General features: G+C 38.7%; 1 protein-coding gene across 1 annotated transcript; it reads right to left on the bottom strand.

Moving 5' to 3' along the window:
- Positions 1-373: 373 nt before the first annotated feature.
- On the bottom strand, positions 374-11717 carry LOC140171563 (gastric triacylglycerol lipase-like). Its single transcript, XM_072194839.1, has 7 exons — positions 11169-11717; positions 9722-9839; positions 8013-8211; positions 6209-6462; positions 3810-4033; positions 1588-1656; positions 374-692 (listed from the first exon to the last, which is right to left on the bottom strand). Exons 1-7 carry the CDS (start codon positions 11547-11549, stop codon positions 414-416), a joined length of 1524 nt encoding a protein of 507 aa, XP_072050940.1. The 5' UTR covers positions 11550-11717; the 3' UTR covers positions 374-413.
- Between the last annotated feature and the right edge of the window lie 1637 nt (positions 11718-13354).

Raw genomic sequence — 13354 nt, 5'->3', positions numbered from 1 at the left:
TTCAAGAGGACGTTTCCAGGCGAAAAAGAAAAATAACACCGAAAATGAGCCTGGGCCTTGTGGAAGAACAGAGGATACCTGAAAACATCCACTGAATGAGTAACCCAGGCAAAAAAGAAACAAAACAAACAAACAAATGAGACCCTTGTTTGTGGCACGTCCCTGTATGTCTTGGGTTCATAATAGGCGGCCCACGGTCCAGATCCGGCCCACCGACCAAATCAAGATATTTGGCCAGCAAACATTGACAACATTTTAGCCCTGTGTAGCCCACAAGCAAAAATAATTGAGCACTCCTGCTGTACGGTCATTTGAACTACCATCCCCACCCCACTCCAGCCCACCCACCCCACCCCAATGAAACCAACCCAGATTCAAGAACCATCCACCCACTCCCTACACAAGCTATAATCCTACTGCAATGTAGATAGTCTTGTACCATTACCCAACTTCTTTTCCTTCCTTACATCATTAAGAAGTTTAACAACATCTTTATAGACATGCTTATAGGCATCTTGTGCCCATACAAAATCCAAGTGTCCATACGTGTCTATTTGCTTTGTGAGTACTAAATGTTTTAGTTTAGGTATAAGTATGTTAACGTCCGCTGGATCTGCTAGGATATCAATACCTCCTGAGAAAATTGCGATTGGAGTGTCGATATTCTCCACTCTGTATACCGGCGGTGTTGTCTGAAAGAAAAATAACAATGTGGTTATGACTATTATGTATTACATATTTTAAGGATTGAATTTTTTTTTCAAAGGGAAAGGGGTATTTAATTTGTCTCAAAATTGTCTAAACTATGCAAGGCATTAACAGCTGCTATCGGTATGATAGCGCTGATGGGTTGGCGCAATATAGTTGTTAACCTCCCGTTTGAAGCTCAGCCAATTCTGGTTAGAGATAATTGGACCAGGTAGAGCATTCCAAAGGTGAGCTGAGGATGGAAGGAATGACCTCTGGTGGCTGACCAGGTTGGATCTTGGGATTTTAACAGTTTGGTCGTGGGATCTGACAGAACGCCACAGGCGAGGATCAATAATTATACGATCTGGTAACAGATGTTGAAGGAGTTCAACAAGTATCTTGGTCAAAAATGTGATATGCTCAAGCAAAATAAGTATGGGAATATTGCTTTTTAGATATATCCAATATTATCATTCAACATCCTTTGTAATGATATTAAAAACTGAAATTTGATTTTGATCAACATCAGACTCATTTCATCGCAAATTGAGAAATAAGGTTTTCTTGTTTATGTGGTACCTTCTCCTTGTAGGATAAAACACAACAGTGGTGTTGTAAACTCAAGGCCAGGTTTAATACCTTTTTCAAGGCCTTGGGGCTAAAATTTAGGACCCTGGCTATCTGGATCCATGTATTACACCCCTACTCCATTGAAACTATTTCTCATTCCAAACCAGTGCACAGTGCATTACTGATTTTCCCACTTTTTTTATAATAATTTTATTTGTTTTATCTGGGCCCATTTGGCTCCGTGGTAAATCCAGGTGTTGTCACACATGAGTACACCCCCACATTGTAGTGCCGGCCCCTTGTTAACAACAAATCACTGACTCTTACCTGACCATAATGTTCAATATTTCCCTCACAACCATAATCAAACATGGTGAAGCTTTCAGAATTAATTAGCTGAAACAAAAAACCATAACACCAGAAATAAGTATTGAATTATTATAAAGTCATGGATAAAAGTTTGGATCCTTTTTTAAAACACACTCTGCAGACTGCTGTATTTGGAGAAGATACTCCAATATTTTGACAGTGTCCCGAGTACTGGTACATGATGAGATTATTTTTGAAAGGTTATAGTGAAAAATAAAGGGGTCTTAAAGTGCCACCTAAAAGATGGTCCTGCACTGGTATGTGCTAAAAGTCCCTTTTGGTGGGGCGAGATGCAGGGGTCAGGACCTCCCTAAATTTTTAGGTGGGAGACCAACTCTCTAAAATCATAAAAGAAGAAAAATAAAGCATGTAAATTGTGTTAATGTTCATGGGCTGGCACTACCAGGTGCATGACAGCCTCAGAACTATTTTGATTGGTTACAGAGAGGAATATTTATGGAACCAATCAGATGTAAGAATAGATGGATATTGATAACAGATCTAAATAGCTCTATTTTGATTGGTTGCTGAGTTGATTATATCATGTAATTAACCAATTGGGGGCACTGTAAAAAAAAAAGGCAGTAGTGCCCATGGAATTAACATTATTGTCAAAATGAACCACTATTGGTGACATATTGGGATACACTGTCACTTGTAAATTTAAAATAACAGGTTTTTAAAAACTTTAGGTTTTAGTATTAGGATTAGGATTAGGCCTATATGAAGTAAGATATTGAGATTTGCATTAAGGTTATGGTAGTTGGGCATGGTGACCACCATTCTCGAGTTGCTCTGTAAAGAATCTCACTTTCCAACCACGGTGTATCGTTTTGGTGTCAGAAATGTATATTTACTTTTTTTAATTTCTCTATGGATAGTTGACAAGTATTGGGCTATTCCAGAAAATAAGTGCACACCCTCTTTAGAGGAGTAACTTTTCAATCAAAGAAATGTCTGGATTTCCAGGTCTGCTTTCTGAAAACGACTGGAATTCCAGTTGCAAATTATCACTTGAAAAAGCCTGGAAATCCAATTAAATGAAGGAAAAATCATGGAAATGTCCAAAATGACCTCTCAAATTGAGGATTTCTGATTTCAACTGTTTTTCTGCTGGATTTTTTCGCCTTTGGACACTTTGGACACAACTGGACAAAAAGTCAGGAAATCCGAACTCCTCTAACCGAGAAGGAGGATCGCGATCAGGAACTTTCGCATATAAAGGGTGCGCTTTCCAGATGTGGATACGAGAACTGGACTTTTCTAAAGCTACTCAGAAAAAGAAACCAAAATCAACAACACTGCAGTCACATCTGGCTCTGGCTTTAAAAGAAAGCCGCCTCTCACGCTTCTCCCGTATGTGAAAGGAGTTTAAGAGAAACTCAAGCGCATTTTTGGCACCTACAACGTTCAGACCGCTTTTAAACCGCTTAGTACTCTCCGTCAACAGCTTGTTGCTCCAAAGGACAAGTCCAAGACTGTAGATCAATCAGGTGTTGTGTACCGTATTCCGTGTTCGGACTGCGAGAGTGTGTATATCGGCGTGACTGCACAGGCTTTGGGTGATCGTCTTAAAGAACACACGTCACAAAGCAAAAGTGCGGTCAAAAGTTCTGCTGTCGTAGAACATCTTAAGAACACAGGTCACAAATTCCCAATATCAAGATTGTCAAGAAGGAAAGCAAGTTCCTAAATCGGAAGATAAAGGAGTCCATAGCCATCAGACAGGAAAAACAAGTCAAGCTCAGCAGAGACGGGGCGGGATCTTCCAAGGATTTACGACTGTCTTCTAGAAACGCCAAAATCATCCAAGTGTGAAGAAGACAGTCAACCAGTCATTACTGCCTGAGGATGGTAACATTTAGTTACCGAAAATATTAGCAGGTAAATATTTATTTATTTACCTTCAGTTTCCGTTGAAAGTTTTAAAATTTTCTTGGTTATTCCTCTATAGGGGGTGTGCATCTATTTTCTGGAATAGCCCATTATCAAGTTCAGAGCTTGGTTATGGTGTAACACATGATGCAGATGATGTGGTTTACTTTGAAGAAATTCCAGTAAGATTTACTCTTTTTCCTATGACAAAACATGGTGAACACAGAACACCCCACCCCAGAAAGGTTACCAAAATAGATATTAAAAATGTCCTCCAAGAAATGGTAGGGAGTGTTCTTTCTTACCTGTGCCCAATGCTGAAGATCCCATATCGATGTACCAGCCGGAGCATTCGAGATATACACTGGTATTCTTGTCGCATTCATATGCTGACAGCTGTAACCACCGAAGAGAAACAAGACGCTTTGACATAAAATAACTGTTTCTTCGTAAGCACAGATTGTGTCAGCCATGAAATCAAATACATGTCTATGTGGAAAGAACTGGTAGTGATGTATCAATTGAAGAGCTTCCCTACGGATTGAAGGAATAAACCTTGTTATGTTAGCAAACCAAATTTTACTGAAGTCTTGCTCAAAGAAAGTTTGACAATTTTAATCAATTCATTGATTTCCATGTAAAAGGATGTATAGATTTATCCCCATCCCTATAGTTTGTTTGGCTTATAATTGGTGAAAATTATTTGGTTTTTGTTGCTGTGTGAGTTAATCCAGTCCAAACTTAAGCTCGCGTAATTCACATAAGCATGCTCCAGTCTCGCATAACGCAATGCGCAACTAGCGTAAGTGCTGTGCTCAATTGCATGCACCATTCTAAACACAACCAAAATAAAAAGTCTCCACTAGTTCCATCCCCATTTAATCAGAGTCTGATGAGTTTATGGCAAAATAATTTATATAATAATTTTCTATACACTTTCCTGCTGAAGGTTGATACCAAATTTGATATCAAAAGTTTAATCATCGTGACCATAGGAGCCGTTGTTTGGAAATTCGATTTTAAAAATGACAAATTACGAATTGACCACGCAAAAATCAATGCATGGTATCAGCTTATTATGTGGCCTTAAGCAACCCGTACAAGAATCATTGTACACTTGCCTGCGCACAATTGAAATAGCGGGGTATTTGATTTGCATTTTGACATGCATGGGTAAACCTTTAACTTGCCGGCCTATTCAGGCGACGTAATTCTTGGCACTCACGCTAGTGTCGCTAAGTGATACAATTTTTAAAATGTCATTTTAAAAATTGCACAAATTTCCAAACAACGGTCCTTATGGTCACGATGATCAAACTTTTGATATCAAATTTGGTGTCAACTTTCGAAGGAAAGTGTATAGAAAATTATTATATGGATTATTTTGCCATAAACTCATCAGACTCTGATTAAATAGGGATGGAACTAGTAGAGACTTTTTATTTTGGCTGTGTTTATATCAATACACAATGTTATGAGGCTCATTATTTTCGCCAATTATAAGCCGAACAAACTTCAGCCCTTAAAATACTAATACTTTGCACACTTGAGGTGGGCCAGAAATCTCAAACCACAAGCAATATCATAGGGCCACAAACTGGTTATTTTATCTTGAGAAAAACAAATTGCTCTCTCATCCTCCCTCCGTCTATTCATTTAAAAAAATGTCAATGATGTTTTAGTACAGTTTTACTCTCCTAAATCATCATTTGTTCATATACTCTGACGTATCTTTACGCATTGGTTATCACAGTTATATTTATAATTATGATTTCAAAGCTTAAATAATAGTGCTGTGAAATTAAAAACAAAATATTGTAGGGAGAGCTTGGATCAGTGGTTAGAGCTCTCGCTTCTGGTGCATGAGGTCCCAAGTTCGATCCCCGGCTGTGGAAAACTTGCTGGGATATTGACTTAGAAAAAATAAAATTTGAATTTAATTGGCAATATCTGCAGATTTAATTCAGACTTCCACTCTCCCCATGGTGCATTTAGAGTTGGATATATGAACCATGAGAGATTTCCGTCCTTTGGAGAGGACACTGGTACTCCATACAAAAGTAGCGTCCAGTGTTCAAACATGTCAAATAGATCCCTACGGAAATAAGATTTATAAGAGGATTCCTGGGTTATCCAGGGTTAATCAAATAAAAAAATGTTTGTCACACTACTCGGGTAGCTAGAAGCACCGCCTTTCACCTCCCACATGACAAAGCCAACCCAACTTTTTTAGGTTCTTGAGATGACCCCAAAACATAATCAGGATGTTCCCAAAAATACTGGACGCCATTTTGAAAACACACTGACTCTTGGGACTTTTTATTCTTTACATCAACCTGAGTTTATGCTGGATTCAGCTAAAAAAGTAAGATTGGTTAAAAAATAGTATTCATAAATGGTCATTTAGTGATTACCTGCATTTGGCAGCCAATTTGGATGCCATGTTGGAAAAGCCCCCTCAGGGTCAGTTTATATTTTTGGGAACATCCTGATTATGTTGGGGTTATCTCAGGAACCTAAAAGTTGGTTTGGTTTAGTCCTGGAGGGGGGGGGGGGGGTAAAGGTGGTGTTTCTAGTTCTAGCTCCCCGAGTACACGGTTTTCTGGACAGTGCATGACATCTCCATAGCTAGATTTCTTTGCACTATATATGACGATTTGTATCAAAGATCGTAATCAACAGCCAAAATTCTTGTGATGCATACATACCATCATAGGATCACACACTTGAGGTGGTGCAAGCAGTCTCAAAGCGCTGGTCATATGGGATGCATTAGCCACTGGAGCAAGAGCCACAAACAGGTTGATTTTACTCTGCAGATCTTTGCTGATGGACAAACCAGCAAATGCAATGGTAGTGCCTTGTGAATGACCAACGTATGAAATCTGTTTCTGGCCTGTTGTATTGAGGATGAAGTCCACCATAGCTGGAAGGTCATACTTGGCCATTTCATCCCAACTGAAAAAAATTAACGTAACATCACATAAATCTTAAAGCTTAAGGAGTTGGTCACTCACCTTTTCACAGTATTTTCTGTGGGTCCTGACACAGCCAATTGCATTCTGAATATAAAGAATGTCCTTCTGATATCACATAATTTTTTTTTTTTTTTTAATTAGCGATATAATACAAATTTTGTTGCAAATTATTAAAATTTGATATTTTTTATATGGGACCCTTTCAATTGTGAATTTTGCATCTGAAGGGGTATATAAAACATTGTCCAGGGGGTATTTTCTTTATTTTAACAATGTGTGTCTCTATTTCACTTAATTGTTGACCAGTGGCGGCATCAGGATTTTTTGGGGGGGGAGGCATGGGGAGGCAAATTGAATTTCAGTTGGGGCAAAATCAACAAATTGTGCATAAAATTGCCACAAAAAGTAGAATTGTTTGTAATTTTGTGTTTTTGGCTTTAAAGGGGGTATAAACTGGGGACAATAAGAAAATTAAGGGAAAATCCCTGGTTCCGCCACTGTTGACTCAAAATGCTCAAGAATCTAAAAAGTATGTGCTATTTATTATTCTTATTCAATGGGTGCGCCTCTTGTAAAGAATTCACGTAATTTGATTGGTTTTCGGTGTATAATATCTCACAATAGTTGATAGTGATATTAGTCAGGTAGCGCTACGCCACGCAAATGACGGCGGCACGCTTGTTGCTCCTCAATGATCGCGCGATAATGTGTTCGCGTAATACACGTGCGAGAACTAAGAACGCGATTCGGCGGCTTAGATGTTCATGATGGTTTCGTTCTTTTAAAACAACGGGGATGTCCTCACAAAAGTAACTTTATTTTTTTCTGAAAAAGGGCAGTTTAAGAATGAGAATAAATGATAGGATTTTGTCTTTTGCCTATCAATATCGTGTCATAATGGATGGGCTGGCCAATATTTTTATCGTAGTGGATACCGGCTGCGCGGCATCCACTACTCAAAATATTGGCCAGCCCATCCATTATGACACGATATTGATAGGCAAAAGACAAAATCCTATCATTTATTCTCTAATTATATCACTCATACATAAATTCTAGACAGTTCATTGGTCGATTACCATTTATCATTTTTACCATCACCCTCTCCGTGTGATAGTCTTTACCATCATAGTGCTCTGCCGTAGTGCGCCTGCGCCAAGCCGTGCACTGACTCTTGGACTCGCCAATTTAGTTATGGGGTGGATCCCAAAATGTGAAGTATATCACGGCAAAACATAATGTAAAATAGTATTTTAGTAACAGAATTTATGCATGAGTGATAAAATAAATTTTAACTGTCTTAAATTAGTATAATGGTGAAATATAATCACTTTCGATGAAAGATGTATTGTTCCATGGAACAATCCATCTTTCACCTCGTGATTATATTTCGACCAGCCCACTCATAGACAGTTAAAATATTTGTTTACTACTGACTCCAACAGCCATAATCACATGCTTTATTCTCATAATAAATTTTTCAAATACATGTGATTTGTGCATTAAAGTAAACCCTGGTGTCTTACCTACCTCCAATACCAAAAATCTTTCTCTGTCGGTTTCAGACGCTGATGCTTCACGCTGTATGTGTTACCTCGTACATTCCCCAACCAGACATCATAGCCAGCATCAGCCAAGATGAAACCAAGGCTCTCATTGGCTAGATTTGCGGTCCAATTAGTGGAGCAAGCCAATAAACCATGCTGTAACAAAACTGCAGGTCTTGGTCCTGAAGATGTATAGAAAACAAGATGAAAGAGAGTTTTAACACTTATAGTCTGATAGGAAATCAGAAAAAAAATTAGGCGTCAAGTGTTCAAATTTTTAAGTTATGCCAGAAACGTATCTATGTATGTCCAATTTTTTTGAGAGGACACATTTTGACGGAACCCCGACCATGCGCGTATTTGGGGGGGGCTTTGGGGGCGCCAGCCCCCCGGGGTAAAGCAGGGGGCGGCCAAAATGAAGGGGCGGCGGAAGATGAAGGGCGGCAAAAACAGGGGCGGCAAAAACTTAGTTTGAATATTAGTTTGAAGGAATATGATTTTGTAGGATATACATTATATTAGTGTTTTTCAAGAAAATATAATTTTAATCTATGGTCAATTTTAACTATGGATTACGAGCCTGAATTCAGAGAGGACATTTTTTGAAGGAATTTTCAACATAAATTTGAAGAAATTTTAATGAAACAGTTGCAATCTTACATGGTTCTCAATTTTGAACAATCATGTTTCAAACATTACTTCTGAACTGTCAAAATATGCTTTTATGTTATTGCTGTCAGTGATAGTTCATTTGCAAAGTTCACAAAGGTCAAATGAGACAGCTATTTTGTCCCAAAATGATACATAAATGTATATTTTCATCATTTGCTAAGCATTTCAAACAGTTTCTTCAGAACTGTCACCCATAGCAATAGATGAATATAAATTTTGAAATGATCGCCCTGCACTACAACATTCACACGATACCTATGCATTGAACCATAGATGTCAAAGAAATGCTAATCACTCACAGCTGTAACATTATAGTATCATTGAAAGTAGCGGTATGTATTCAATCTATTGCTGACATACACAGGTGATGGGTGCATCCTGCTTGTAGTGCAGGTCGATCTATTCAAAAATTGTATTCATCTATTACTATGGTAGAAAACTTAAAGCTAGTCAAGCAGGTTAGTCCAGCCCGCCTGACCAACCTAACGTTAGTCAAGCCCGTAGCTCAAGCTAGTCAAGCCTGCTGAACTAGCTTGCAATTTTGATAAGCTAGTCAAGCCTGCTTGACTAACGTGTAATGCGGTGCTTGACTAGCTTACAATATCGATGGCTTGACTAACTTGAAAATACAAACCGGATTGACTAGCTTTAGGTTAGTCAAGCCAGCTTGACTAGCCTTAGGTTGGTCAAGCAAATGACTTTCGTAACTTTCATTTCAAATTAGGCAACCGCTTTGAACATGCATGTTCAACACATAGGAAATTGCTTTGAAATGACTGCCCCATTATACGTAGGTGTCTTGTTATAATTAAAAAATATTATCGGAATGGAAAGTTTAGGATTGACAACTTGGCACTAGCATTATTGTTAACAACATTACCGCTTACATTTGTAAGAGCTTTCTGATGGTTTTAATGTAATTTAGGGATATTTTGGATATTCAAATGAATTTTTTTTTTTGGCTGTTTCGACCAAAAATACCTAGTCTACCCTTCAGGTGGTATAATAATTTGGACTCACCTTGTATATGCGAATTATTTTTACCATGTGGTATTCTCTGCATACCAAGAAGGAAGCCATCTTTAGTAGGGACTTCAAAATTTTGCACTGGGTAGCCTTTACTGCTGATCAAACCACTCTGAAATCAGTAACAATTAATAATAACTGTGATAATGTTGTTTTCACAATATTTATATGACAAAGTGTGAAACAATAGAAAAAGTGGAAATTTTTGCCCAATTAATTTTTACGCTTTAAACATATTCAGGGACCAATAATACATAGGTTTTTCCTGCCCAACGACGTCAAATATTACAATTCAAGCAAAAGTAAGCTAACAAAATAAAGATAGTTTACCTCTATGAGAAAGCCCAGGTCATATACCAATCTAACACTAAAGCCCAGGTCATGTACCAAAGTAAATCTAAAGCCCAGGTCACGCCCAAGGTAAAATTAACTGACCCAGGTACAGTTCAGGGCTGGACAATAGACCAAGGTAAAGCAATGCAAACAATAATGCAAGAAATTATGCAAAACAATCTAAAGATAGAGATGAGGTTGATGCAGCATACCTGGTTGGATTATCTTCCAAAAGAATTCAGACAATCACTTTTTGGATTGCTTTAATAAATCCCATAGGGGTACAGACTCAAGTATGAGAGTGCACCAAAGGCAGCGGAAGGGGGGGGGGGCATGTACTAAAAATCCTAATAGAAGAAAAATTAAAACAATAATTGCCCTGTGCATCTTCCTTTCCTTTTTACCCTCAAAAAACCCAAAATAGATAAAGAGAGAAAGTTTGCACACAAATGTCCCAGTAAAACCAGAACAAAAATATGCTTGTCCCCTTTATTTTTTTTAATGCTTCTGCAGCCACTGGTGTGTACAAATGTGTGATCAATTTTTGTCACATCACCCTAATGGGGGTAAATTGCCACTGTCAGAACTCTCCCCCCCCCCAGATCAGAGGCAGATTTAGGGAGGGTGCCCTGGTCCCCCCCATTTTTGCAGAGCGGCGCCTGACTTGTGTAATTTTGCAGAGCAGCGCCTGACTTTGTGTAATTTTGCAGAGCGGCGCCTGACTTTGTGTAATTTTGCAGAGCGGCACCTGACTTTGTGTAATTTTGCAGAGCGGCGCCTGACTTTGTGTAATTTTGCAGAGCGGCGCCTGACTTTGTGTAATTTTGCAGAGCGTCGCCTGACTTTGTGTGGCTCGGCACCCCTATTGAATATTCCTGGATCCGCCCCTGCAGTATCCCCCAGTAAAAATCAAAAATTGAGAAAATTCCACCCCCCCCCCCCCCAAAAAAATTGCTGGTGCCACCGCCACTGAAAACTAGCCTTTTTCATGAAATCTGTCATGATGATAAACATCATAAGGTTTCCCAAAGATAAAATTATAAACTTATTTCTGAAATAAAACCAAAAACTGCATATAAATTATATGTAATCTACCCGATTTACTTACTGCATTATACTTAGTATCCGGATCAAACTTCAATCTGCGATGGAACTCTTCCAAATCATATGGCAGTGTACAAAATCCATTTCGTTTTGCCTCAGCAGTGATATTAATAACAGGCAACTCTGGAAATTTACCTCCATACCTCAGCCCCTGTTTTGATGTTGGGCATACTGGGGGTGGTGTAGGACCAGTACCAGTAGTAGTGCCTGTTGTTGTGGCAACTGCAGCCTGTTGTTCTCCATGCTGAGGAACATAAGACCAACAACCAGAACACAAATTAACCAAAAATACAGCAATTATAACAGCAGACATTTTAGCTTCATTCACATATTGCATCCAGGAACTGTATGTTGCAATATTAGTTTCAGTTTTTATAATAAACATAGTGGTTCCTTAACCATGTTATCAGGAGCCTTGAAATTGGTAATGCACACAAAAACATGTGGTGTCACAAGGCACTGCAGGCCAAAGGCATTGTTGTAAACCTGAAGTATATTTATAGTTCCAAAACAATCTGCTGCACCATGAACATGCAGTGACCTTTAACTTGTCATACTTCAGTAAATATGTTATTTTTTGCATGGAAATATTTCACACTTGAAAACATAATCTGCTTGTTTTTAAACCCACTGGTTTCAAACTATTTTCACTTTGACCAATAGGCCCCCTATGCTGTAAACGTTTACTGTGTTAATCCTGTGCATACTTTTTGCATATTTGGATTGATAAGGTTTCAACTACAAAAATATTGTGGCACAAAATTGTCTATTTAATATATTAGCTCATGAAGTACCAGATAGAGATAGGATATAACTTCCTATTCTGTTTACAGAGGGGTGCCCAGCCTATCTCGGCACAGGACAGAATTGATTATAGGCCTGCTATGCCCCAAACCCCAAAGATACCCATTGCACTATGCCCTGTGTTAACAGTGCAGTGGCAGTGCCAGGGGGTAATAGCCTGGGGGAAACTCCCCCAGTCAGAACTCTTTCCCCCAAGTTTCACCACATTAAAAACCCAAAATTACCCAAATTTCCACTTTTTGCAGTAAGTTTTACGCAAAATTGGTTGAGTTGCCCCTCCCCAAAATTCATTTACCCCCAATTCCCCCTCCCTCCTAAAAAATATCCTAGCGCCGCCACTGCATATGTAATGCATTATGACCTACCTTTTCAAGAACATGGTTTTCTGGACATGGGAGTTTTTTGAAAAAAATAAATTCACCTTCTAGTGAAACAAACAAAATCGCCCCACTGATGAGTACAAAAAATTCCCCCACCTAATTTAAGTATAGGCCTACATTAAAATAGAAAGTAACTTAATACTTTGCCGCCAAAGGTGGCAAAAAAACACAAAAACATTGCCGCCTTCAGCAGCCAACACAAATGTTTCTGTCTGACCCAAACTCCAATGCCCCACCCCCCCTGAACATCAAATGGTGCATCCCTAATAGGATAAATGGTGCTGTGATGCATATAGCAAATGACCCAATGACTACCTTGGCTTAGCACCCCTGCACATGTAAACTGAGTCATCTGATCAAATAAACTTTAGTCAGCTAGTAGTAAACATAATCACATGATGGATTGGTGCCAATGGAAGCTAATGGAGAGGACAACCTGTCCAAATAAAAAATCCCTTTAAAAGGGATGTGCTGGGACACGGTTGTTCACAATGAGTAACTTCATATTTCTTGTTATAAAATGGTTAAAATAATTGAAAGTGCAAAGATTTATAGACAGTACACGATCTGAGGTTACTGTTCCGAACCCAGGCTACTTTTTGTACATTACAATGCATACAGCCCATAGTATGGCCCTCTATAACAATACGCATATTGTACGGAATAAAGCGTAGTATCAATAGCCTCAGATTTAGCATGTTATGTTAGATTAGGGTGGTTCAAACCTCAAAATCGAGCACTTCCCCCAAATTCTGATGACTCAATTGAATTCCTTACGTCAGTTCCATTCCAATTCTTATACTTTTATGCTCTTTACTTTGTTCTTCCTCATCAGGTTTACAGGAATAAAGCCCAATACAAACAATTTTGAAATTTGACCCCTTCCGGGTTAACATTGACCCATAGATCACCTATGACCTCAAACATCTTTACTCACCTGATGCTTCCTTACCCAGAGATTATTAAGGTTGACATTGAGATCTGCTTTTTAACAACAAAGGAGAGC

The sequence above is a fragment of the Amphiura filiformis genome, chromosome 15 (genome assembly GCF_039555335.1).
Source record: "Amphiura filiformis chromosome 15, Afil_fr2py, whole genome shotgun sequence".
NCBI classification, from domain to species: Eukaryota; Metazoa; Echinodermata; class Ophiuroidea; order Amphilepidida; family Amphiuridae; genus Amphiura; species Amphiura filiformis.
This window is presented reverse-complemented; position numbering and strand designations above follow the sequence as displayed.

What these genes read in the sequence shown, in the direction of transcription:
- LOC140171563 (XM_072194839.1), bottom strand. Translation starts at nt 11,549, where the DNA reads ATGTTTATTATAAAAACTGAAACTAATATTGCAACATACAGTTCCTGG. An exon ending in AAATAATTCGCATATACAAG is followed by an intron (nt 8,212 to 9,721) that starts GTGAGTCCAAAT and finishes ATACATCTTCAG; the next exon opens with GACCAAGACCTGCAGTTTTG. An exon ending in GTGTGATCCTATGATGGTAT is followed by an intron (nt 4,034 to 6,208) that starts GTATGCATCACA and finishes TCCGTAGGGAAG; the next exon opens with CTCTTCAATTGATACATCAC.